Genomic DNA, 25,889 nt, shown 5'->3' with positions numbered 1-25,889 from the left:
ATGAAATTGGCACAGGTAGATAAAGTAGAAAGCACCCACATTCTCAAGCCTTTAAAACAGAACAGGCTACCTCAGGCAAAGGTCCTCCTCTCCCCACTCACAGCAACCACCCAGCATCCAGGAAGCACGCTCCCAGCAACTCCGGCCCCTGGCAGTCCTCAGCAGGAGTCCTTAACAGAAATTCTGGCTGACTCAAAACGGGCTTTGTGCTGCTGCTGCCACTGCCTCTGCTGCTGCTGCCACCGTCGCCACCACCGCCAGCCACTGTAGGAGCTCTAGTTTGGCTTCCGCTTCCTCTTGCTCCACCCCTTCCTGCTACGCCAGCAAGTCCAATGGGGCATGGAGGATCTTTAAATCCCATAACCCTTACAGCGCAGTGAGTAAAGCGCCGGCCCCGGAGTCAGCAGGACCTGAGTTCGATTCTGGCCTTAGACACTTAACACCCACACACACAAAAACCTGCCGTGTAACCTTGGGCAAATTGCTTAACCCCAATTGCCCTCCAAAAAAGGGGAAAAAAAAAATAAACCAAAAAAAAATCAGCCAGGGAGGGGAAGACCCTCAGGTTTTCTGGTCAAAACAGAAAAAAATACTATTTATACTCACTCTGAGCAATCAGAGCCCAAGCAATGACCAAATGTGGTTTGGGTTGGGACATATTGTTGGCCAATCAATGAAAGGTAGAGTGATTTGGGTTTAAGGCATGATCCTTAAAAAAAGAAATCTAGCCCATAAATCCCAATATATTTTTTTAAAGCAATTGGGGTTAAGTAACTTGCTCAAGATTACACAGCCAGGTGTTTCTGGGTGGGTACTAAATGTCTGAGCCCAGATTCGATCCACAGGTCATCCTGACACTGGAACCGGTGCTCTTACTCGCTGTGCTACCTGGCCGCCCCACCCCAAGATATCTTTTACAAAGATCAAAATTTATATTCCTTTGGACAGAACACCCACTTTTACCCATTCTCCAAAAAGCTTCAAAATTGATTTTTTTTTTTTTGGAGAGGGGGGAGGGCAGGGCAATTGGAGTTAAGTGACTTGCCCAAGGTCACATGACTAGTAAGTGTTAAATGTTTGAGGCCGTATATGAACTCAGGTCCTCCTGATCCCAGGGCTGGTGCTCTATTCACTGAGCCACCTAGCCGCCCCCAAAACTAATTTTCTTAAGGCATAGATCTAACTCTGTCATTTCCTTATCACTGCCTTGCTTGAGAAGTTTGCTGGTTTCTTTTCAGTCTCTAGAATAAAACACAAAGCCCTCTCTTTGCTTTTTAAAGCAAATACAATAAGGCTTCACCCTATCATCTTTCCAATTCCTCCGTCTCACTCTACATTCCAGCTAATGTTTCCTACCTCCATGCCTTTGCCCAAGCTATCTCCCATGTTTAATGTTCACTCTCCTCATCACAGCTTCAGAGAATCCCCGGTTTCTTCTTTAAAAAAACTACACTTCCCACAGTAGCCCTTTCTTGATGGGCCCAGGTCATGGTGATGTTCCTCCACCCCTCAAAAAATAATTCTCCCTGTAGATACAATCATAGATCTGGTGTGTGTGTGTATACATATATGTGAGTATCTATGTATATGTTGCATCATCTTTGCCATGATCAGAGATAATGTTTCCATTACAAAGTTTTAAGTTTTAAGCTTTAAGATCTTAAAGCTGCACTAACACTTTTGGGACAGCCCATAGTTGTTTAAGACATGATTTATTTCTGAGACATGTTCTTTTTGCATTAGATGTCTTTAGTTAGCATATTACTACTATAAATCACAATTTGAAAATAACAATGAACTGTTTTTACTTTGTTCTCATTATTGAATATTACCACTAATTTTTTTTTTTGCTTTTTATAGGGGGGAGGTAGGGCAATTGGGGTTAAAGTGACTTGCCCAAGGTCACATGGCTAGTTTTTTTTGTGTTAAGTATCTGAGGCCAAATTTGAACTCAGGTCCTCCTGACTCCAGGACCAGTGCTCTATTCCCTGCACCACCGAGCCACCCCATACTACTAAATATTTAATGGACTAGAATCAATCTGTAATTTCGTTGTTGTAAAGAATTCTCAGTATTATTATTATTATTTTTTAAGCAATTGGGGTTAAGTAACTTGCTCAAGGTTACACGGCCAAGTGTTTCTGGGTGGGTGCTAAGTGTCTGAGCCCGGGATTCAATCTCCAGGTCATCCCAACACTGGAGCCAGTGCTCTTACTCACTGTGCTACCTGGCCGCCCCTCTCAATATTATTATAGCAAATATGTATCAGAGGCAGTTCTTGAATTCAGAACTTCATGATTCTAAAATCAGCTTTCTATCTACAACACCACAGCTACCCCACCCCTCCTCTCAGCATAGATATTTTAATAGATTTACTTTTGATTTCCACAAGTAAAATACAGAATATAGTAGGATACAAAAATTTAGAAAAAAAAATCCTAAAGGACAGAGATCATTTCATTTTTAACTTTGTATTCCACAGGGCAAGTATGGTGCCCTGAACATAGTAGATATTTACTGTTTGTTGAAATGAATTAAAATATTACTCTTCTGGACCAGAGAGTATATAGCTGGCTTAGGTCCAAAGCAAATGCCCATCTTGGACTGAAGAAAATGACTGATAGAATCTATTTCTAAATAGTAGCAATAGTACCCTTTCTGCCCCCAATCAGCTAGAAATGGAGAAGCCTCATAGCACAATGAAAGGAACACTGACTCTGGATTCAGAGGATACAAGGTCAAATCCTGCATCTAACTTTGCCACCTAGAACAGTTTACTCTTGGGCCTCAGTTTACCCCCCTGTAAAATGGGGAGGGGGTTATGGAATCAGTGGTTTCTGAGGCCCCTTCAAACTCTATGTTCCTATAAGATCTTTTCTACCAGAGATGAATCCCATGCAACAAAAGACCTGATTTACTTAAAGGTCAGTTTCATGTTTGCTGCTGCCTCTTTACCTATCCAAAGCAGATATGTCTGGTCCAGGCAGTGTTTATAATAAAATAATGAGAATGTGATTCAATGGAAAAGGTAAGGGGTGAGGGTGGGGGGGATAAGTCACAAATGGTAAGGTATGTATGTGCATGCGAGCATATGTACACATGTGTATATTTAGATGTGTATATATAAGTACATATGTGCATTTAAATACATAAATTAATGATAAATATTGTATATTAAATATATAAATTATGTAAATGTGCTTATATAGTGCATATATTATTTATTTAATGAATTATTTATGTAATAAATGTACAATTTATACAATACATTTATATATAAATATATAAAACATATTCAGTATATGGGGATTGGCATGTACATATATACCATTGCCTCTGCCTATGTATGTATCTATGTGTGTGTGTGTATATATGAGAGAAAGAGAGAGAAAGAAAGATACACACTCACACTAACCTCTATATCCTGAACAATGGTTTATTTGAAGGTTAGCTTGATGAAATGGAAATGAAATAAAGTCACTAGGTGAATGTCAAAATCCAGGTGAAGAAAAATCTGTGCTAACTGTAACGTGGTTGCAAGTGAGTATTGAGGTTGTCTTTCTAGTAAAAATGTATGCTTTGAACTATAATTTCACTCTAGGGAGAAGGAATGGAGATGTATTATTTTAGGATCACCATCTGCTGCAGTGTACAGGAATGTTATATTTACTGGAAAGAAATAAAACATTATATTGGGAGAGGAATATGTCACCTGTAGCTAAATGATCTTCCTTTTAACTGGTATTCATTCAATAGTTATGATACACATGAGGTCATAGCATGTCTTCCTCCATGTTACCTCCCAATATCCCTAAGAGCACACCCAAACCACCTTCCCACCAATCCACAAAAAATATGCTTAGCATCATCTTAGTATGAATTAATTCTAATACCAGTCTCCCTATTATTTAAATTGCATATAAACTTATAGAACAGTACTAAAAAGTTTATTATTTATTCTAAAAATCCTCAAGAGAAGAAAACACACTCAGAGTGACACAGTAAGAACAATTTATGACACCCATCTTAATGCAGGCAGGAAGGGCCTCTACCTTCAAATGGCCTGGTGTACATTGTGTTTGGTTGTTTCAGTCGTGTCCAATCCTTTGTGACCACATTTGGGGTTTTCTTGGCAACAATGCTGGAGTGGTTTGCCATTTCCTGCTCCAGCTTATTTTATAGATGAAATTGAGGCAAACAGGTGATTTGCTCAAGATCACACAGCTATTAAGTGTCTGAGACTGGATTTGAGCTCAGGTCTTCCTGACTCTGAGCCCTATGCTCTGTACTGCCTCACCTAGCAGCCCATGGTATACATCATCCAAACTCAAAGTCATCCAGGGCTATCAAGGCCACCTTAAGAAAAGCAGAAGAAGGGGTGGCCATGTAGCACAGCGAGTAAGACCACCGGCTCCAGTATTGAGAAGACCTGGAGATTGAATCCTGGGCTCAGACACTTAGCACGCACCCAGAAACACCTGGCCGTGTAACCTTGAGCAAGTTACTTAACCCCAATTGCTTAGGGGCAGCCAGGTGGCTCAGCAAGTAAGAGTACCAGCTCCAGTGTTGGGATGACCTGGATCAAATCTGGGCTCAGATACTCAGCACCACACACAGAAATAACTGGCCATGTAACCTTGAGCAAGTTACTTAACCCTGATTGCTTTAAAAAAAAAAAAAAGCAGAAGAAATAAATCCATGCCCGTGTAAGAGCTACTTTTGTTACCTTTTTTTGACCTTCAAAGTCATTTAAATAAAGTTCCTAGAGCTATGATGTCTTAAAATCTCTTCACAAGCCTTGAGGATATGATTGTTTACTTTTGAAGGGTTCATAACTTCAGTGGATTTGGAATGGCTCCATTTAATTTTCCCAAGATGGCCAGGGTTGATTTTGGTCAATTAGGAAGATTGATTTTTTTTTCTTATAATTAACTAGAATTTCATACCATAAAGTTCCAACATGCTATGTCAGATTTGATGGACACAACACCACTAAAATGGTCTTTCCATCTTCCCTCCTCCAAGCAATGTCTCATTCAAATTCTCCATCTTCCTCAACTCATAACCCATAATTGAGATTTCTTGCTTAAATATTCTCTTCAGTGACAATCTATTTATATGGGAAAGAATATAGTAAAACAAAGCAACAAATGTAGGTGGTTTCCCTTACATCCCTTTTAGGAGTACTTAATGAGTAGGCTGAAGAAGTTTCATTTGCAGTCATCGATGTAAAGAAATCCATCTTTTCAGTTACTGATGTGATTTGTCCTCATTTCTTTTTTTTTCTTTAAAGCAATTGGGGTTAAGTAACTTGCTCAAGGTTACACGGCCAGTTATTTCTGGGTGTGGTACTAAGTATCTGAGCCCAGATTCGATCCCAGGTCATCCCAACTCTGGGGCCGATGCTCTTTCTCATTGAGCCACCTGGCTGCCCCATGTCCCCATTTCTTAATATTTTTAAGGAGTCGGGAAGGCTTGTGTTCAAATCTGAACTCAGAGACTTGTTCATCCTTCATACTCGAAGAAGACCAATGATTCCACTGTATATTGGTCCAGTAGTACTATACTACTTTATAGTAGACCTCAGTATTGAGGTCAAGTACAGTTGTTTGAGTGTGACTAGTCATTCCAACATGAGCTTGGAAGGTTCTGCGACTGGTCAGGCACAAATGGTTCATTTGGACATTTGGGTGGAGATGCCTCTAGATTTGTGTACCTCATATTTCCTTTGTGCTACCGTGATTCTGTTTTGCTCATAGCATAATGCCTTCTCTGATGAGGGTGCACCATGCTGGGTGGTCCTGTGCCAGCATCTCCCATGTCTCATGATCAATACTAAAAGTAACTGTGTGAACATGGGAAAGTCACTTATGTTCTGTCTGCCTCAGTTTCCTCATCTATAAAAATGGGCATAATAACAGCACTTACCTCCTAGGCTATTGTGAGGATAAAATGAATAAAGTGCATGTTCACAAAAAATTAGGCAACAGTAAAAGGTTTCTTTAATTAATTGTTTCATTAATTAATTAATTAATTAGAAATCAAACATGTAATGAATCCAAGGTGTTTCTGACAGTGCTTGCCCATATTGCACTGCACAACTTCACTGCAGCCTTCTTTCATACTTTGTATCGTGCATGCTTTCAGGCTACACAATGCTGACAAACTGAAAAAAGGGGTCATGAGTGGAAAAAAGTTTAAGAAGTCCTGCTCTATATAATGCTAATTATTATTATTATTATTGTCCTTTCTACTGTTTATGGTAATTAAGTTAAAATCTGTTTATGGTAATTAAGTTAAAAAGTAACTCCCATTGTCTATATATATATATATATATATACACTATAGTCATCTATATTTCACGGATAGTATTTTGAATTCTGGTACTATGTGTTTATTTTAGCCATGTTCTAAAGTCATAGTTGACTTTCTAGTAAAGGCACAGGTCACATTACTTTTAGTTTTTAGAATCTTGTTTTAGACAAGATAGGATTCTTCAAGTTTTCTTCTGCTAGTATTTGGCATATAGCCAGTCTTTGAGCTTTTTCATGTGAATGTAATGTCTTATTGCAGAGCCTTCACGTTCGTTGAAAAGACTTAAATATAGCCATATAATGATGTTATATGTTTTCTGTGGTATAAAACCACATTTCCTTTACTCACTTCCTTTCAAGAGTGATATACCCTCACAAGGAAAAGCTAAATCAGCATTGTTATTTTTTTAATATACCTGTCTCCCCTCTATATGGGATGAATCATTTCATGGCATTTCCCATTACTTAACTACCTGCTCATCATTTTCATCATCTTGACTTTCAGTGATGAGATTTCTTTCCTTATTTTTGTTTCAGCCGTACTGCCAATAATAGATTCTCTCAATTGAAATCTTATTACTTGTGGCACTCACATAATGTGAGGTCGTATTTACTGTTGAAATCAAAAGGATAAATAGCTGGCTTGTGGACAGTGAAATGGTAATTGCAGTTCAAGATTGATTTATATGTTATTTGAAGCAAATGTGTTATCTAACTGAAACCAAACATCACCCAACCTTAATGAGAAGCAAGAAGAAAAATATGCATGAACCTAAACATCTCTGAAAAGCAAAAATATCCGATTCAAGATATTTGTTGTGTTTTATTGGTACTTCTTGAGACTAGTAAGTTATTATAAATTGTGTTTGGGCTATTTCTGGAGGATATTTCCTTTTAACTCTTTAAAATAATAAAGGTGAGTATAAAAATCTTCATTCTCACATTTTAACATCAAATTTCTTGTTGTGAAGACTTGGAATCTCACTCACTTTTAGTTGTTATAAGAAAAAAGCTACTATTTTCACAAAAATTAGAAACACTGGATTCATTATACTGGCCAGGGCTCATGATAATGAGACACGATTAATTTGGACTGATAAATAACAATACTTTAAGTTTTTTGAGATATTTTATTCTTAAAGGCATTTTTCTTATTATTGGGTGGAATTATTTAATGTAAAATGCTAATAAGACCAAAAGAGAACAATATAGGTATTGTGCAAATAAATTATGTGGAGAGAAAACTGAAAGTAGAAAAAAATATTTTATAAAATAATTGGCTATATTAAGGTGTCAAAGATAATAGTTTTGCTTTACAAAAGGTTGGGTTTTTGTTTAAGAGATAGTGGGATAACAAACTAATCTGAATTCAACCAGATGAATAATTGCACTTTAGTAATGTTAACTTGTCCACCTTGTACTTCCTAGGACTATGCTAACATTTCATTTTGACTCCTTTCTTTAAGAAAGTTCATTCTTTGCAGATTATAACATAGACCAGTGTGAATATATCTAATTGCTATATTCTGTTACCTGATGGCTTATATCTTTTTTAAATTAATACATCTCTATTATAATGATTTTATTATAATCACTTAGCATCATTTAATGAACTATAACACCACTTTTTTAGTCCTTAGCTGAATGAAGTGATTTTTAATAAAGCGTTTGGCAAGGATATTGTTAATTTTAACCAAAGAGCACTTTCAGTTCTAAGTCTGCAGGGCATAGTTAAACCTGACACACTGGATGACACATTAAAAATGCATCGGTAAAACCTCTAAGTGCTTTAATTTAAGGAAAGGTGGAGGAACAGATTAACACATTTTTAAGTGTCTCACATAGTCATTCAGACATCATGAAGAAAAAAATTGTCATTATTTAACAATTATCAACTGCTCTCCAATAAGACCTTGTATTCTGGGAGTAAATAAGTGATTTTAAATTACAGAAAAAAAGAAAGAAAGAAAAGAAATTCTGGTTAAGTAGTGACACAGAACTACTTATCTTTGGTCTTATATGGTCAGAGGGAAAAAGTTCAAATGTATTCAGATTTTAAAGAAGTTTAAAATTCTAAATAAAAAGTTTTCAGGAACCTCATTTGTACCCTGAAATCCAAGTTAACTGGAAAAACTATAGGGGTAAGCCACAATTAAGACTCCAGATAAGATAAATTGTATGAACTCATTGTTTTAATTGACAGTTTGTAAAATTCCACTGAACCCATTAGATTTCTGCCATAAAGATATGGAGTTTGAGAGTGGTGTCTCAAACTACCAAAAAAAAGTAGCAAATTTATCTAAAATAATATCATTTATGTTTAATGTTGAAGGTACTTAATTCTTCCCACATGAAGCACTCTAATTAAAATTTATATTTATTTCTCATTTTTCCCATAGTATAAAACATCACACATTTTTGTCTATTATAAATTATAACTGAGGGAGAGGTGGATTTTCCATAAAAATGTTTGCTCTTATTTTACTGGTCTTGCTGAATTTTTTAAATGTTGTGGACTCCTGTGGGAACAGATCTGGATGACTTTGTACAAAGTGAAAGGACAAAAATATCGTCTTCAGCAGTGGCTGGATTACATGGTGTCTTTGTGCCCAGTTAAAGATGTTTAATTGTGTGGTCGCTGATTTGCCTTTCGCAAGGTCAGCATGCATTATCCTGCATGCTGGCCCTATTAACATTGAGGAGGAGGCCTCTCCAACATAACAAGAGGCAACCTAGACTGACTTAAAAAAAAAAAAGAAAGAAAAAAAGAAGTCATACCATTTACCAGAGTAATGGAGGCAAACATGAATTCTATTTCATAGGTTACATTGTCCTCTCATTCAAAAATGACTGTGATGTTTAAATGAGTACATTTGGGGGGAAGAGACGTGATGGTGTGAGTAGGTTAAATTCTTTAGAATGAGAAAATTCTTTTCATGGACTATCCATTTCTCATTTCCTTATCCCCAATAAAAAATTAAAATGACTTAAGGTGAATTTGGTAGAAAAATGAAAGGTCAACCAAGTATTGCTGAGGATAACTGCATGCTGGTTCCTCTAGGGAGACTGTACCTTTTCAGTAATATTTAAAAGGACAAGTCAGGGTTTTGGAAGGGATCATTTTTGCATTAAGTGTATAAAAAAAGTAAGAAATCATATCTGAAAACCTGACAAACCAGATAAACAATTTGAAATAGATTTTAGTATTTATCTTCTCAGTTATCTTGCTTAAATAGGTGGTACCTTCATCTAATGTGGGAGAAGTTATCAAGATCTAAGACTAAAAAGTGAAATCCAGCTAATTCAAGCTGAATGTACATAATTTTTACCAGTTGCTTTATCTTGTCTTATCTTTTGTTGATAAAAGTAATTTGTGTTTCAGAAAAAGAAGTCCCCAACAGACATGAATTGTTTCTTATATTTCAATAGTATCGAAAAGATAGGAATTTCAAGTTCCACTTTGAATAGTGTTAGAAATTTAGCCCATGGACTGGGTTAAGTATTTTAAAGTGCTCAAGATGTTAAAATTGTATTTAAGTAATATAAAAAATATTTTTGAGAGTCTGAGTCCCACCACAAGTTCCTAAAACAAATATAATAACTAGTATATTTACAACACATATGTGTTGGCTACGATTTTATGCATTTCTGCACACAGAAAATAGTTTTAAGTCCATAACTACTTAGAAATCATAACCTATGCTCCTATTTTTTCTGCTGCTGTTAAATTAATGTAATTGAGGGAAATATACTAATAGTTATTGGTGATTTTTTTTAAGTTTCTTGTGATTTTCAGAGTGCTTTATATATACATTTACTCATTTGTTTAAAATGCTTTTTGTTGCCTATTGGATTCATGGAAAGATTGGACAGAAATAGGGAAAAATGTAATTATGTAAGGCTCCTACATATATTATGTTTTTTGATCTTTGAAAAATAATTAGCTTGTCATATCCAATTTTGAGAAAGTTTATTTGGTTTGAGGTGGGGTTTAATTTGTAGGGGTCTAGAAGGAATCAAATGGATTTTTAAAAATAGGTATCATTACATTTTGAGAATTAATATAAAAAGACCAAAGAAAAACTACTGGTATCCTCATCCCACCAACTTCAGTAATCATCTTCATCAGGTTGTTGTCATGAGAGTTTTTGTTTGCTTTGTTTTTCTGCTATGATTACTTTTTAGTTTTAGCATAAATAAGCTTAAATTGTTGTTTTCATTTAAGAAGCTTTTTCCCTCCTTGATTGAGCTTTAAAAGAAACTTTTAAAATCCATAATTATGATTTTAAAAGAGATTACCCTGAAATTCATATGTAGATGATTCTGTTTTCTTGTATTTTATAATGAAATCAATACTTTAGTTAAAAATATTATCATGATGCCAGGTGTTTGGGGGACATTATTAGAAAAACTAGATAAAAAAAAAACCTTTAACAGGCCCACTACGAATTTTACACCTATCCAGGGCAACATATGGCATAGCATTTTGCAGGAAAAAGTAGTCTTATCTGAAGAAAAGACACAAATTTATAGGAGAATATCAGCTACAAAATGACACAAAAAAATTGTAGTTGATGACTAAAGATAGAAATAATTAAATGCAACAGGCAAGTTACAGCCTAAGGACTTAGTAGGTCTAAACATGGCTATTTTATTTTTTGTTTTTAGACCTAATGAAGAGGTTTAAATATTAAATTTTAAGCATTAAAGAAAAATCTCTAGGATTCTCATTTTGTCTGTTCTATTCTCTACCTTCTAGAAGCAGGGAGGGAAATGTAATTATGCAGGTATCCTCTGAATTAATATGAGAAATTAGATGATTTGTCATTAGAATTGAGGGAGAGAGAAGAAATTCAATCTTGAACAGTTGCCACTTACTTATATTTAACCTGCATGGAAATTTGACAGATTTTAAGTCTTTAAAAAAAAGCTGACTTAATTACTATCTTGAATCACTGCTTTAAATGGAAATTATAAGCCCAAGATCCTCTCTTGTCTTGTCTTAACAAATTTATTGTAAAAAGAAACTTTGATTCTTGAAAATTTATCATTTGTATCATGGAGTTTCATTGGACATTTTTAATGAAGATTTAAATTTTCAAAAAATAATTTGCACATAGTATATTTTAAAAACTTTATTGTGAACTGAACCAACACCAAATAAAATGAGTCCATAAACAAAGTAGAACAGAAAAAGATTGCACATGAAGTTGTAAATCTGTATTATAAAGAGTTTTCTTTTTTAAGTCTTTAAGCTTTAGTAGCTTGAAGCTGCACTGAGACTTTGGAGGACACCCTGTATAATAAAATCACCATGTTAATTTTTAAAGCTGTCCTACTTGTCTATTTAACTTGATGGTTGTTTTTGTTCTGTTCAGTGTATTTTTTTTAATGTTTTAATGATCCTCTTGTCTTCTTTTTCTGTTCTTTTTATTTTTAAGTATTTATTTTCTTTTTAATTTATGGAATAAAATAGGCATTTCCATAATATAGTACAATAAAAATAAAATAAAGCAGCATATCTATTATGTACAACTTGCTATTCCTTTTAAATATATAATAAAGTTATAACATAAATTTCTTTATTTCCCCTTTTTCCCCTTCCCCCTGCCCTAGAGATAGCTACCACTAGACACAAATATATGTGTGTATATGTATATATATATACATACACATATGTGTATATATAATAATACATATGTAAAATAATTCTCTACATGCTTCTATTTATCAGTTCTTTCTCAATCTTTATTCCCTTTCCTTAATTTTTACCTACAATATAAAAGAAAAATAAAACCCATTGTATCACATATGCATATTCAAGCAAAAAAAAATCTCCAGTTGATATTATCTAGGAATATATGACTCATTTTTCACCTTCAATTCTTCACCTCTTTGTCAAGAGGTGGATATTGATTTCACCACCAATCCTTTGAAATCATGGTTGACCATTCCATTAATCAGAGATCTTAAGTCTTTCAAAATTGTTTTTCTTTACATTCATTTGCCTTAATTTATTCACTCATACCCAATTGATGGGCAACCCCTTCTTAGTTTCCAAATTTTTGCCATTACAAAAGGAGTTGATATATATATATATATATATATATATATATATATATATATACACATATATTGATCATTTTATCTCTCTTTGGTATCTTTGGGGAATAGGCCTAGCAGTGGCATTGCTTTATCTAAGGATATGAAGAATTTAATGACTTTTGTGGTGTAGTTCCAAACAGCTTTTCTTTTCTTTTTTGAAAACTTTTGAGATTTTGAAAACTCCTTTTCAAAATAACTAGACCAATTCTCAACTGCATGTGTAGTGTGTTAATTTGTATGGTTTCCCTCAGTTCTTCCATCAATAATCATGTTCTTTTTTTTGCATGATTTTTTGCCAGTATAATGGGTGTGATGTGAAACTTTGGAACTTTTTTGATTTGCATTTCTCTAATTTAATTCTAATGATTTGGAGTACTTTTATATGGCTCTTAATGGTTTGGTTTTCTCTTCAGAACTGCCTGTTCATATCCTTTCACCATTTATCTATTAGGGAATAGCACTTGTTATTATATTTGAATCAGTTCCTTATTTATCTTGGATATTGTTTATTTATCAACACTTTATATATTTTAATGAAGAGAACTGACAACAGAAATCTTCATAATGCACACTAAAATAGAAGAAAAGGGTGTTTGTTTTTTAAGTAAAAAACTAAACTTAAGAAACATTAGAATTTACTTTCAGTAGTCTATCACAAGAAGTAGAATTCTTTAAGTCAGAAAACATTCCTTAGTGTGTTACCATTGAGAGATAAATGCAAAGCTGCATTGTGGTTCTAAGTTGGGAGCAATCTTCAGGAATATAGGTTTTCCAAATAAACTCTTTATCAACAATATTCAAATTCAAAAGTTTTTCTTTAAAGATTTTTCAGAAGCTCCACTTTACCTCTCTAAAAGAATACTGCTGAGTACTACCAAAGAAATGAGTCACATCATACTTGTTCAGAATTTCAAATAATCCCAGATTTGTTCTAGTACTCCCTCCACCTGCACAAATGGAATGCATCCGTGGCTTAGTAGAACATAGTACAGATTCTCTGGCCAAAATATCCATCAATAAGTCATTCCTCTTCTGGTATAACGCTTCAAATTTGGACTAGTCTTGAGACGACAGATATCACTGGGCCTATCTCTACTTGAAGACCTGTCAACTTAGTAAGGTCTGCTAGAATTTATACTTTTATTTGCATACAGCAGAGGTGTCAGACTCACATCCTGTAAAACTCTAGAATGAGTGGCCCATGGAGATCCATTTCTATTTGAGTTTGACATCACTGGCGTAGACTTTAAGAGCTCAAAGTCATTTCAGTATTATGAAGAAATACTAGAGTAGGACTCAAGTCCAATATACCATACAATTAACTATGCCTCAAGCAATAAGCATTTAAGTGCTCCTTATGAGCCTCATGTTTTGCTGGGATCTGGAGATACAAAGATACAGGAAAAGCAAAAAAAAAAAACTATTCTCAAGGAGTATACATTCTAAGGGATATCTTCTGAATATGGATTCTTCTCTGGGGAGGTACAGTACTAGGCATTCCACTTTACTGAACACTGTGTCAGTAAATGAAATAAAAATCTACTGGATCAATTTACACACACTCACTCACACACACATGCATGCATTTAAAAATTTGTTTTGGCATTTTATAAACTGATTTTTGATGGAACATTCAGTCATCTTTATAACCACAGTCACAGACTCTTGCACCAACCCATGATTCATTATCACCATCCTGTGTTCTCGTTATTTACCATAGAGGTTGTAATCAGTTAAATATGTTTCCTTTAGCACTGATAACATCCTTATATGAGAGGATATGAGAGATGATTTAAAGAGAATAATATTTAAATTCTATAAATTACTGTATTTTTCTGACATCTGAACTAATTTTAGACCAGTTGAGACTTTTCTCAAAGTTTGTTTCTTTTGATAAATTGTTCCTAGTGTCAAACTTAATATGATAGCATTCATTTAACCATAAATGGTCTCTTCTGGGCATCAGTTCTAACACTGTAATAGCATAGGTCTGATTTTAACAAGGAAGTAAGTCCTATTTTACTTTTACAACACATTTTCTTGATGAAACGACATGAACTTCTGAACACTGAACACTCAGAGTAAAAAAAAGAAAAGAAAAGAAAAGTTTTATCAGTTTAGAGATACCTCAGTAAAAATATGGAAATATTGCAGAAGGATAAGACTCTTTCCATAGGTCATTATGCTATGGAAACCTATAATTTTAAATCTTTCTTTTTTTAAAGAAAAAGAGGAATTTTGTTTTACCTGAAAAACAAATTGTTTTGAATGTTATTAATAATTTTGCTATTTATAGTGAAAGGGTTAAAGATTTATTAAAGAGTCCCCAAAAATGAAATGGTAAGTGGATAATGTCCAAGCAAGTTTAAAAAAAAAAAAAAAGCTTGTCTCTGAACCTCAATGTCACTGATGGGAAATACTTAATCTATTCCAGGAGAGATGTGAAGAACATTCAGAACACTTATGGAAAACATAGAGTTTTTTTTGTTTTTGTTTTGTTTTCTAGCTAACATATTTCCAAAACAAATTCAGAGTTTAGCTAAATATTTGTTTGTTTCTAGGAACTCTCAGAAAATGAAGTGCTTGGATCGTATTTCTCAGTGAAGTCTTTCTGGTGGAGGGTAATGTTTTAATATGTTATATTCCTACTCTTGATTTTTGTTTTAGGCTAGAAAATTTGACTATTTCAACACAATTTGGCAAAAATGCTGTTTTTACATTCTTGATTGGCCCTCATTTTGAATACTAAATCATTTATGGCACCTAAATTTAATTTTCTTTTCATTTCCTCGTTCCTAAAGACTAAAAAACTATATTACTTCTAAAACTCATTGCTTTGAACTGAATTCTTTGAAGGAGAAATTTTGTCACAAATACAGAACTGATAGAGGATTTTGGTTCCTTCTGGTGACCATTAGATCTAGTTTTATATGAGATACTTGTATAGTGATGACATGATCTAACATAGAGGGGCTATTAAAGTTCCATCTTTTTCCTGCTCAAAAAATAGGCCTTGGGTGCCTTGTTAATGCCATGACATATATATTTTATTTAAAGTTTTAGAGTTCAATCTTGTTTGAAAATATCTTTACTAATTCCATAGAAATTTTAGGCCAATTATGCATTATTTGAAACATTTTACACATTCCATATTTCTTTATTTGAAAAGTCTCATCAGATTTATAAAACTATAGCCCTGCTTCATATTTAAGGAAAGGAAAAAAAATGAGACCTCTGTGCATGAATTTTTCAAAGTAAGAGATTTCAGTTCAACACTACTCACTTTTTCCTGAGCCCCATCATCCAACTTTCCTCGCTATAATTCTGCATTTTGCTCTATGCTGATTACTAATTTCCTCCCTCTGTGAGCTTTCCTCTTTCTTTGAAATTTACATGTGGGACACCATTTGATAGTGTTCGAAATTGTGGTGGAAATGCTGATATTTTCTTGTTCTTTTTTGGTCCTCAAAGAGCATTTAGATTCCTTAAATCACTTATCCCCAAATTCTAAAGAGATTAGGCCCAACACAGTTTTTATGCTATAGAATGTTAATCATCTGGCAGAACTGTGAGCTGATCAATGTAGAAGTGAAGGTCTCTCCTCCCCAGAAGTAAATGAGACTACAGTAGTTGTTCCGCTTCCTGGCTGAACTCTTGTTTAACACTTTCAGTAGCCATAGATAACTTAAGGACTAGGACCTTATTTTTTTCTTCATCATTTCATTGAAGGCTTCTTCATAAGTGACCTCTGGTATTTAGGTATTCCACTTACTTTCTTGAAGTAAATGAAATGACCTGTTTGTTTATTCATTTTCTCAAATTGCCCAGATAATTTTCATCTGAGAATAATTTTAGATGTGGACCCCCATCTTTGGAATTATTCAACACCCTTAACATTATTGAAGGACTTTTGTAAAATTGTCATTTCTACTTTATTTCACTAGTTATTCAAAATGAATAATACTGTTAGCCATATTATCTAAGACATCAGACCAGAATATTTTTCCCTTCCATTTCCCCAACTCTCTCATACACACACACACACACACACACACACACACACGATACATGCACACATCTTCTAGATGTATGTATATGTGTGTACACAAACACATAATATATGTGCAGAACCCAAAATGATTGAAAATTCTGTTTCATTTCACTAAAGACATACTATCAGATATTTTCCCCCTCCACAAGTTGCTCTACTTGGTAGGTTTTTTCCCCAGTTACTGCCTATCAAATGCTCATTTCTCATGACTTCTCTTCCAACTTTCAGTATTCCTAATTGATTCTAATCATTCAGTGTTGTCTGTTGACATTTCCTGACACTCCTAACTGCGTAATGTTTCTTGTACCTTTGAAACACATAATTAAAAGGAATAACTTATGTTGATCCTTGAGGTTTAATAGAATGTCTCTTTCTGAGCACCTGGCTTTGGTGTTGTTCAGAGATCACACAGAGTTAGGCTTTGAAGGGACTTTAAAGGGACTTAGTCCAACTTTATTTTACAGATATAGAAACTGAAGCTCAGCGAATTCCCAAGATCTTATAGCTATTTAATGGTAGAGCAGGGATTATATATTTAGATTTGGAAGGGGCTTTAAAGGCCAAGCCCAACCTCCTCCATTTATGAATAAGAAACCTAAGGCTGAATTATTTGCCCAGAGTCACATGGCTAAAACATGTCTCAAATAGCATTTGAACTCGAGACTTCCAGACTCTAAGCCCCGCACTCAGGTTGTGTGCAACCTAGCTTCCTGAAGACTGCAATCCACATCATACTTTTCTCTAGATTTTTAGAAAAAAAATTTTTTTTGCTTTTTGGAGGGGGGAAGGTAGGGGAATTGGGATTAAGTGACTTGCCCAAGGTCACATGGCTAGTTTTCTGTGTTGTTTCTGAGGCCATATTTGAACACAGGTCCCCCTGACTCCAGGAAGGATGGTGCTCTATTCACTGTGCCACCTAGCCGCCCATCTCTAGATATTTTTTTAAATATTTCATTGAATAGTCAGGGTAGCAATCCATGCAAGACATTTTAGAGTCAATTATGAAATGCAGAAACTACTCGTATATAGAGGTTTCCCTGTTGTATGCCTCCTACCTTGTGTAGCATTTTTCTAATATCCCCTTATATCATTGATGTATGAATGTGGCAGAAGGCACACTGAAGTTCTCACGTTCAGCATTTTGATTTCCTAATTCATAAAATCAGTAGTTAGGGCTCTTCTTTAAAAATGGTAGGTATGGAGCATGTATATACATGATCAGGAGTCAGTGTGATCAGTAATACCATTTCTCTTTGACCAAGTGATATCTTGGTCCTTTCTTTTTGTTTTTCTACAACAGTATAGAAAACAATAGGGAAGTATTCAAAATGCCAGAAGTCTTAAGGGTTGTAGGCAACCTCGAATGAAGAGTGTGCTTTCTCAGATGAAGAGAATAAAATACCTAGAATAAAAGCTGAAATATATTTAACTAAGGAATGAGTCAGATTTAGAGTATCCACCAAATGATTTAAGAAAACACTAAATTAAAAAAAGAAAATACTAAATCCTGGTGAAATGTTTTTCAATTAACGTGTCAGGGAGATAACTCTTTTCAAGGAATAAAAAAAAAATAAAAATGGTCCACATAAACCCTAACATCTTAAGATCAGTACATGTTTGAGAAGCAGTTTTACAGTGTTATGTTTTTTTTAAATAGAACCCCCCCCCAATAAAGAACTAATGCAGAGTTATGATGGATCTACAAGGCTTATAATTTGGAGGAAGGAGAGACAAAATAAAAAGTGAGACTCAAGTTAAAGCCTTAGATAGATCTTAGCCTCACCAAGAGATTATGATTTTCCAGATAATTTTAATTATAATTTTTGTCAATCACTCATCATCCTAAACTATCTGTCCCAAGTGCCTTTAAGACATAATACTAACTGAAGACTACTTTTTAAAAAGCAGTTTACATATAACATTATAAGAAATAGTTTAACGGGATGCATTGACCAAGAAAAAGACCATTACAGGAAATTAAGTAATTCAATATTTGATTCACAGAGGTATCAATTCTATTAGTGGGAAAGATAAACAGACTACTTAGCAGATAGTATTCCTTTTTTATAGTTATTTAAAACTGAGGGTTATTTTTTAAAAAATTATTTGTGACCTTTACATAACATCTCAATGCATTATGGAAGTAGTTGACAGTAAAATATATTAATACTGTGGTTCCCTTTCAGACCTTGGACAAAACGTTTTGTACCTTGCTAATATACCTATACAATAGTCTCATTTTTTAATTACATCTGCACGTGCCTTTTCTTCCACTAGATTTTAAGCTCCCAGAAGACCAGAACTGTTTCTCATCTAAAGTTTGTTTCCTCTGCAAGCACTTGGCAGTGTTCGGATACAGCAGACATTTAATATTGGGGGGTGGGGGAGTAATTGTATAGAAGTGAATTTTGTCAAGGAAAATTGCAGGGTACAAATAAGGGACATATCTACATTGAGAATAACTGTATTTGAGAATAGTCTTCCAAGGAAAATAAAAGATCAGAGTTTTAATAAGACTATGGTTCTAAAACTAAATTGGACAAAGTACTAAAAGGTTTATTATAAAAAGCTGCCCTGCATTGAAAAATGGATGAACTGCAAATCCACTTGTTGAGCACATGATCTGGGTGCAATTCACTGGAATGAGCTTAGTAGGGAAAGAGAAAGAGAGAAAGCTTCTGTGACTGGGACTGAGCTGATAATTGCACCATGCTTTGATAAGTATGGGTGTTCATAGTACAAAACAGTCACACTAAAGCTGTCATTATCTCTTCTTTGTAAAGTGTCTCATGGGTCATTTGATTAAATAAAGGCACATGTAGCCCTGTGCTGAAAATAGAGGGAAAATGGACTCTAACAGGCATACTGCCTCATTGTAAACACAGAAGCAACATCTTTCCCACCAGTTTTATAATGTCTAGGTGATTATATAGAAGGCCTAGACAGACATAAGAACGAATCAAAAGCAACAAAAGCAAAGGATTATTAGTAAATAAAGATGTTGTAGGAAGAATATCACTGACTTTCCCTCTTGCCATATAATAAAGCTAAATAGGTTGGTTTATTCACTTGACCTGCATTCAGAATCGGGAAATAATTGGCCTATTTGGTAAGGCCTATTTGGTAAAATATTTTATCATTATTAATAATAATAATAAGCCAGTAGATTAAGAGTTAGTGTTGGGAGGGTTGATAGAATGGAAGAACTAGAGTCAGGATGGACTAGGCTCAAATCCCATGTCTAACTCTTACTAATCATGGGCCCGTGCGATAGGGAAGTGCCCACTGTGTGCTAGGAACTGTGCTAAGTGTGCGGGACAAGAACGACCCTTGCCCAAAATAAAATAAGCAAAGATATCTCCAAGTAGAGACAGGAAGGATTTATTTAATTATTTCTTTTTGCAAGAAGGGCAGTCTCACTACTAGAGGTAGTCTAGTAGAAGGGGCAAAATACAAAATACAAAGCTTGGTTATATACCCAAAAGACCACCCCTTTCCTCCCTCCCTTGTTCTATCCTGTTCTCATTAATTAGGAACTGAGGCACACAATCTTAACCACAAAAAGCTCCTGACGTTTGCAGATGAAATGTCAGTAATATCAAAAGCAGAAGGTACATGTCTAGAGGACATGAAAACAGACAAAATATGTCATCAGTATCAACTTAGATATGAAAGCAGAAGATAGATGTTCTAACAATATCAATATAGATAGGAAAGTAGACAATATTTTAGGAATCATGGTGATTTTAGGACATGGTGACCTACCCGTAGTTCTGCAACAAGAGTTCCAATTTTATATTTGTACAGGTCAGATGGTGGTCATGGACACAAGTCCGGGACACTTGGGCCTGTGGTTAAATTTGCAGGGTCTGTGCTTCCCCTCCTATGCTTAGCTAAACTTAACAAAAACTTCAACTTATGATCAGGGAAGTAAGGCAAGGGTCCCAGGTTCCCAGCCTAGGTTACTAAGTCTTTGGTACTTTATTACAATTCTGTTCAGATTTCTGGAATGTTACCTGAGAAGTTTTCGCTTTTATTCCATTGATAAGCATTTAACAAATATTATTTCATTCAATCTCATTTGATCTTCACAGTAACCCTGAGGGCAGTGCTATTATTATCCTCATCCTGCAGTGAGGAAATTATTATCTTTATCCTACAATGAGGAAATTGATGCAAACGAGAGGTTAAGTGATTTGCCAAAAGGTCAGTCGGTGTCTGAGGTTGAGTTTGAACTCGGGTCTTCTTGGTTCCAGGACAATGCTCTGTGCACTATGGTGCCACTGAGCTGCCTCTTGGGTCTGCCCCAGAACCTGTCTGAGCCTCAGACAATTCTCTAAAATTTAATGTACTGATTCCGCTGTAAAGACTATGGTCTTAATGGGTAGAGAAAGTGCCTACATCCACTAAATCACATATTTGTAAATATGTTGATATTTTATTAGGTTGTTAATAGCCCAGCTTCTAAAATTTCTCTACCCTGAAAATGCATAAGAATGCATCAAGCTCTGGAAGTCTGTGCTAAGAAATCAATTCTCAGTTCACTTCTTACCTACACAACATACCTTTGTCCAGCCTAATAATCAACCAATGACAAAGCATTTTGTTGTTCTTTTTCACAACTTTCCTTGATCCTATTTGGGGTTTTCCTGGCAAAGATGCTGGAGTGGTTTGCCATCTCCTTCTCAAGCTCATTTTACGGATGAGGAAACCGAGGCAAACAGGGTTAAGTGACTTGTCCAGGGTTAAGAAGTTACAGTGTCTGAGACCAGATTTGAAATCACGTCTTCCTGACTTCAGGTCTAGTACTCTGTTCACTGTGCCATCTAGCTGCCCCAAGCATTTACTATATTCCAGATACTGTACTAGAGCCCGCTAATACTACAAGATGAAAAAATAAAACAAAGAATCCTTTGCATTACCTTATCCTCTCGAAGGGGAAACAACATGCATACAAATGAGTAAATAGAAAACCCATATAAAGGCATTACAAAGCACATTCATCCAAATCTCTAACATTTAATTTGTCACATGACCCTGGGCAAGTTACTCAACCCTGCTTGCCTCAGTCTCCCCATCTGTAAATGAGCTGGACAAGGAAATGGCAAACGACTCCAGTATCTTTGCCAAGAAAACCACAAATGGGGTCACAGAGTCAGATATGACTAAAATGACTGAACAACAGCACCACTATGATACCCAGACCTCCAGAGATGACTTCCTGGACTTCTTGGAACGATGACTTTGTTGAGGATATTATAGCTTAGTCTGTCTTCCAGAATAGTCTAGAGGGTGATTTTGGTCCACTTTATTTCTCCCTATCCATATCACTAAATTTGATGACCTCACCTGCATCTTTTTTTTAAAGGAGATTTCTGTATCCTGATTCTGAATGTCTGCTAATATCATTTTCTAACCACCATATTTGATTGCACTAGGCAATTAAATTACTCTCTCTGCAATATCCTTTGCTCTGCACTATCTTTCTTGCTTGGGTCCACTATAAGTCTCTGATACATTACTATTAGCCAGATATTTTGCTGCTTTCATTTGGAGTTATGGGTACTATTTTTTTTCCTTGTTACTTTGAATATGTCTCTTTAAGTCAAATATATTTACTGTCAGACTGTTACTATTTTGAATGTATTGTTTATGTGATTGTATAATGTCCTCTCATGGTATAATCTAGTAGCAAACAACTAGAACGATCAAGTTGGAGCCTTTTTGTGTAGGTTGTCATTTATGTAATTTTACATGAGAAACAAAATAGACTTTTAAAAATGTTTGAGACTAAAGAAATTGTTCTCTACCCCATCTCACTCAAATCTCTCCTTGCCATTTCATTTTGTTTTGTAATGAAACCTGAGTTTTATTCCCTTGGTCACTGCATTTTTTTAATCTGCAAACCTCACAAGTCCTTGACTATCAATTATTCTCATTTTAATACTTCAGGGATCTATTATTTACTCAGGGAATATAGAAACTGCCTAGTAGGGAATGGGGAACCCCCCCTTCAAGTTAGTTATTGGTTTTTAGGGGTTACTCTAATCACAGACTTCATCATTTTAGCAATAATTCTCTCCAGACTCACCCATATTGGTCCATTGGCACCAGTCAATTGGCAACCATCCAGTTGGCAACAAGTGGACATGCTATACATTAGTGAGACTGTACTTGAAACCTGGCCAGCTTCAGTATGATTTGACCAAGTCCTGTTATTACAATGGAAAGTTAGTATTACAGTTTCATTGGGCCTACCAAAGGAAAGCAGTAACCATGGTGTATATATTTTACATAAGGCATCTTTTCTGTACTATAAGAAATTTTCTGGTACCTTAGAAAGCAGTGCTACAGTGTTTTCAAAAATTGTTTTGTGAAAATCATTCAAGCACTTATGAAGATGAGGGATGGATAGGCACACCGTTCACAGCCTCATATAGTTCTGACCCTTCATTTCAATCCAGACCTACAGAACCCCTGCTTTTCCATCCTTGGGCTTCTCCAGAGCAGATCTCCAGAGTCCTTGTTGCCAAAATACACAAGTAAGTTGTACCATTCTATTTCCCCTTTCTCTGCTCACAGGAGCAGCAAACTGACAGTAGAATGACCTTGCTAATAATTAATCTCCTTGTCCATATTGTTTTTATAGCATGATGAAGGCAATAATTTATTAACACTCATTTAAGTTGAACTAATTTACTTACCTGCTCTGAAATCATGCTGGTTGAAATTGCAATGTGTCAATGCCTATTTCATCTGAATTTCTGGAATTATATTGTTACCTGGCATCATGAATCAGTAAATCAGTGCAAGAATAAATGGCATTTTTGGTGTTGGTCAGGCTTCTGTTTTCCTTTGTTTTTTGATTTGGGGATTTTTTGCTTGTTTTTGTTTTTAAAGAGCAGAGAGGGAAGGATGGAAGAAAGGAAAGGAAAGGAGAGGAGGAAGGAGTGAAAGGAGAGGAGAGGAGGAAGGAGTGGTATTTGTGATCTGTGTTTATTTAATAATGTTTTATATTTGCTTAATATTGTAGTAGGCACAATGCAGTACTCAGGAAATATTTTTATTAATAATATTTAAGTCAGAATTCTTTACCCAGCAGTAAAAATAATGTATATTTTAATTTTGATTGAGATATTTGATTTTTAATAGAATTACCACGTAGAAAAAATTTTTAAAGTTTTATTTCTCCATCTGCCAGATGAATCCTGTATTTTTCTCTTCAGATGTTCAAAATGTACAAGCTAAACTATCCTGATAGCTAGACTTAGAAATGGGTAATATTATTTTTAGAAATGTAAGGGGGAAAATGAGGGGGGAGGCTAGGTGGCTCAGTGAATAGACCACCATCCCTGGAGTCAGGAGAACCTGAGCTCAAGTCCAGCCTCAGACACTTAACACAAAAACTAGCCATGTGACCTTGGGCAAGTCAACCCCAATTGCCCTATGAAAAAGCAAAAGCAAAAGAAATGTAAGCAGGGGGCAAGTAGGTGGTTTAGTGAATAGAGAGCACTGACCCTGGAGTCAGGAGGACTTGAGCTCAAATCTGGTCTCAGATACTTACTAGCTGTATGACCCTGGGCAAGTGTCAAAAAAAAGTGTAAGCAATACAAATGATTAATGTGATAATATTGCATTAGGTAACCTTAGTTAAAAGGAGAAGAGAATCACTGAGAAGGTAAAATATATATCCTATCAGTTGTATCACAGGCTAAGTACTTTCAGGTTAATTTACAAAGAGGTTCAAGTATTTAAATGCATGTGGTTGGCTATTCAGTGTTCTTATCCTTCATTTTTCTTGTCTGTTGTCATATATTCCTCTGTTGTTTGTAATCCACATTCCACTCCTCATTACTTTCATATAATACTTTTGCTTCAGGCTTATTAGTTCTCTCTAGCACTTAGAGTTGTCATGACTGTAAACATTTTGTAACAAAAGTAAAAACTGCTACACTGATTAATGCTTCTGTTGAAAGGCATAATCCTTTTTAAAAAAAGAGAGAAGGGGGAAAAGTTCTTTTTAATAGGGAAACATTTCTCTGTATCACTATTTTATCATTTAAAGAAATCTTTTAGCCAGGGTGCCACAGCTGTTAGTCCTCCATTGCTGAACTTTTTGCCGTGGGAAAATATTCCCCCCACACTGGATCCCATATTCCCCACATCCATATCACTGGTGTACCCTTTATCTATTCCATTATCCAGCTCATTTGGGAAATGTTCCTGCCAGGTTGTAGAAAAGCATTTCATAACAACTAATGGCAGCACTAAAACCTCCATTAAGTTCATTTTATTTCCCCATGAGCATTTAGTATTCCATGTACCTTTTTTGGTCTGTAGGTCAAGTTCTTTGTCTCCTGTGAGAAGTCAGAAAAATAGCCTTTCGAAAACTTATATATTTATTTATTACTTCCATAAAACTTTGGGGGAAAATGTGCCCTTGATTGGCAGCAATTATCATTTTATATTTCATTATCTTTAGGGACCATAATGGTGTCTTTATAGCTACTCTAACTTCCAAAGAAAGAACAACTAGGTACACCTAACAAAATGATTAAAATGTATAGATATAAACAGATACATATAATAAAAAAGATGTCATACATTAGTATTGTGAGAGGACATAATAGTCAGTCAGAGTCATTTCAAGGTACTGTAATACTTACGCTATTGATTATTGTTGCCAGAAGAGAAGCAGGGATAGCCTTAGCATGAGTACATGAATATCTTTCAAAGCTGTTCCAGAACCCCTGTGCTAAACTGGTGGCCTTTGCTCCTTGGGCCCTCACTTAGAGCCTTGCTGAATTTTATGTAATACAAAATTCTTAAGTTTAACTCCATAGGCTTCCAATCCATAATAAATTAAAAACAATAAACCAGAAGGGGAAAGGAGAATGGCGTGATATTAGTAGCACTATGACAACAGCAGTGACAGAAACAATCTGACATTGCAGGAGGTGAAAAGAAAAACTAAAAAGCAGATATAGAATTCTGTTACCACATAGTGGCCTAATGGATCCTAAAATCAAAGAATTTCAGTATTGGAAGGAACCCTAAAGCTCATCTAATCAAGTCTGTTCAGTTCCCAAATGAAAAACCAGAGATCCTAACAAATGAAATTACTTTCTCCAGTCATTTACTCATACTGACACCCCAGGGAAAAAAAAGCTAGTATTCTAGTAAGAAACCAGAAAGTCTAACCTACATTTTATAAAGAAATATTTCCATCAGAAAAGGATAAAAAGTTAGATAAGATGTTTATTAAAGATTTATCATGTGCTGAGCACTGTGTTAAGCTTTGGAGATACAAAGAAAAGATAGACAGACAGACAGGCAGGCAGGCAGACAGACAGATACATAGATAGATGATAAATAGATAGATAGATAGATAGATAGATAGATAGATAGATAGATAGATA

The 25,889-nt window shown here is 35.1% G+C and overlaps 1 protein-coding gene across 6 annotated transcripts in view; it reads left to right on the top strand.

Moving 5' to 3' along the window:
- MCTP1 (multiple C2 and transmembrane domain containing 1) overlaps positions 1-25,889 on the top strand; it is a 495,837-nt gene that overhangs the window by 191,299 nt on the left and 278,649 nt on the right. For 3 of the 6 annotated variants that reach the window (XM_069085113.1, XM_069085115.1, XM_069085112.1), the window contains 2 exons: positions 14,981-15,040; positions 22,935-23,012. The exons of 2 other annotated variants lie outside the window; for them this stretch is intronic. In XM_069085113.1, coding sequence (XP_068941214.1) covers positions 14,981-15,040; positions 22,935-23,012 — 138 coding nt within the window. The remainder of the gene's footprint in view (positions 1-14,980; positions 15,041-22,934; positions 23,013-25,889) is intronic. One more of the 6 variants, XM_069085114.1, reaches the window with a different exon arrangement.

The sequence above is a fragment of the Petaurus breviceps genome, unplaced genomic scaffold (assembly GCF_028583685.1).
Source record: "Petaurus breviceps papuanus isolate PSGF00001 unplaced genomic scaffold, PetGlider_PUasm1.0 175, whole genome shotgun sequence".
Lineage (NCBI taxonomy): Eukaryota > Metazoa > Chordata > Mammalia > Diprotodontia > Petauridae > Petaurus > Petaurus breviceps.
The sequence above is the reverse complement of the archived record's forward strand: the minus strand, read 5'-3'. Positions and strand labels throughout refer to the sequence as shown.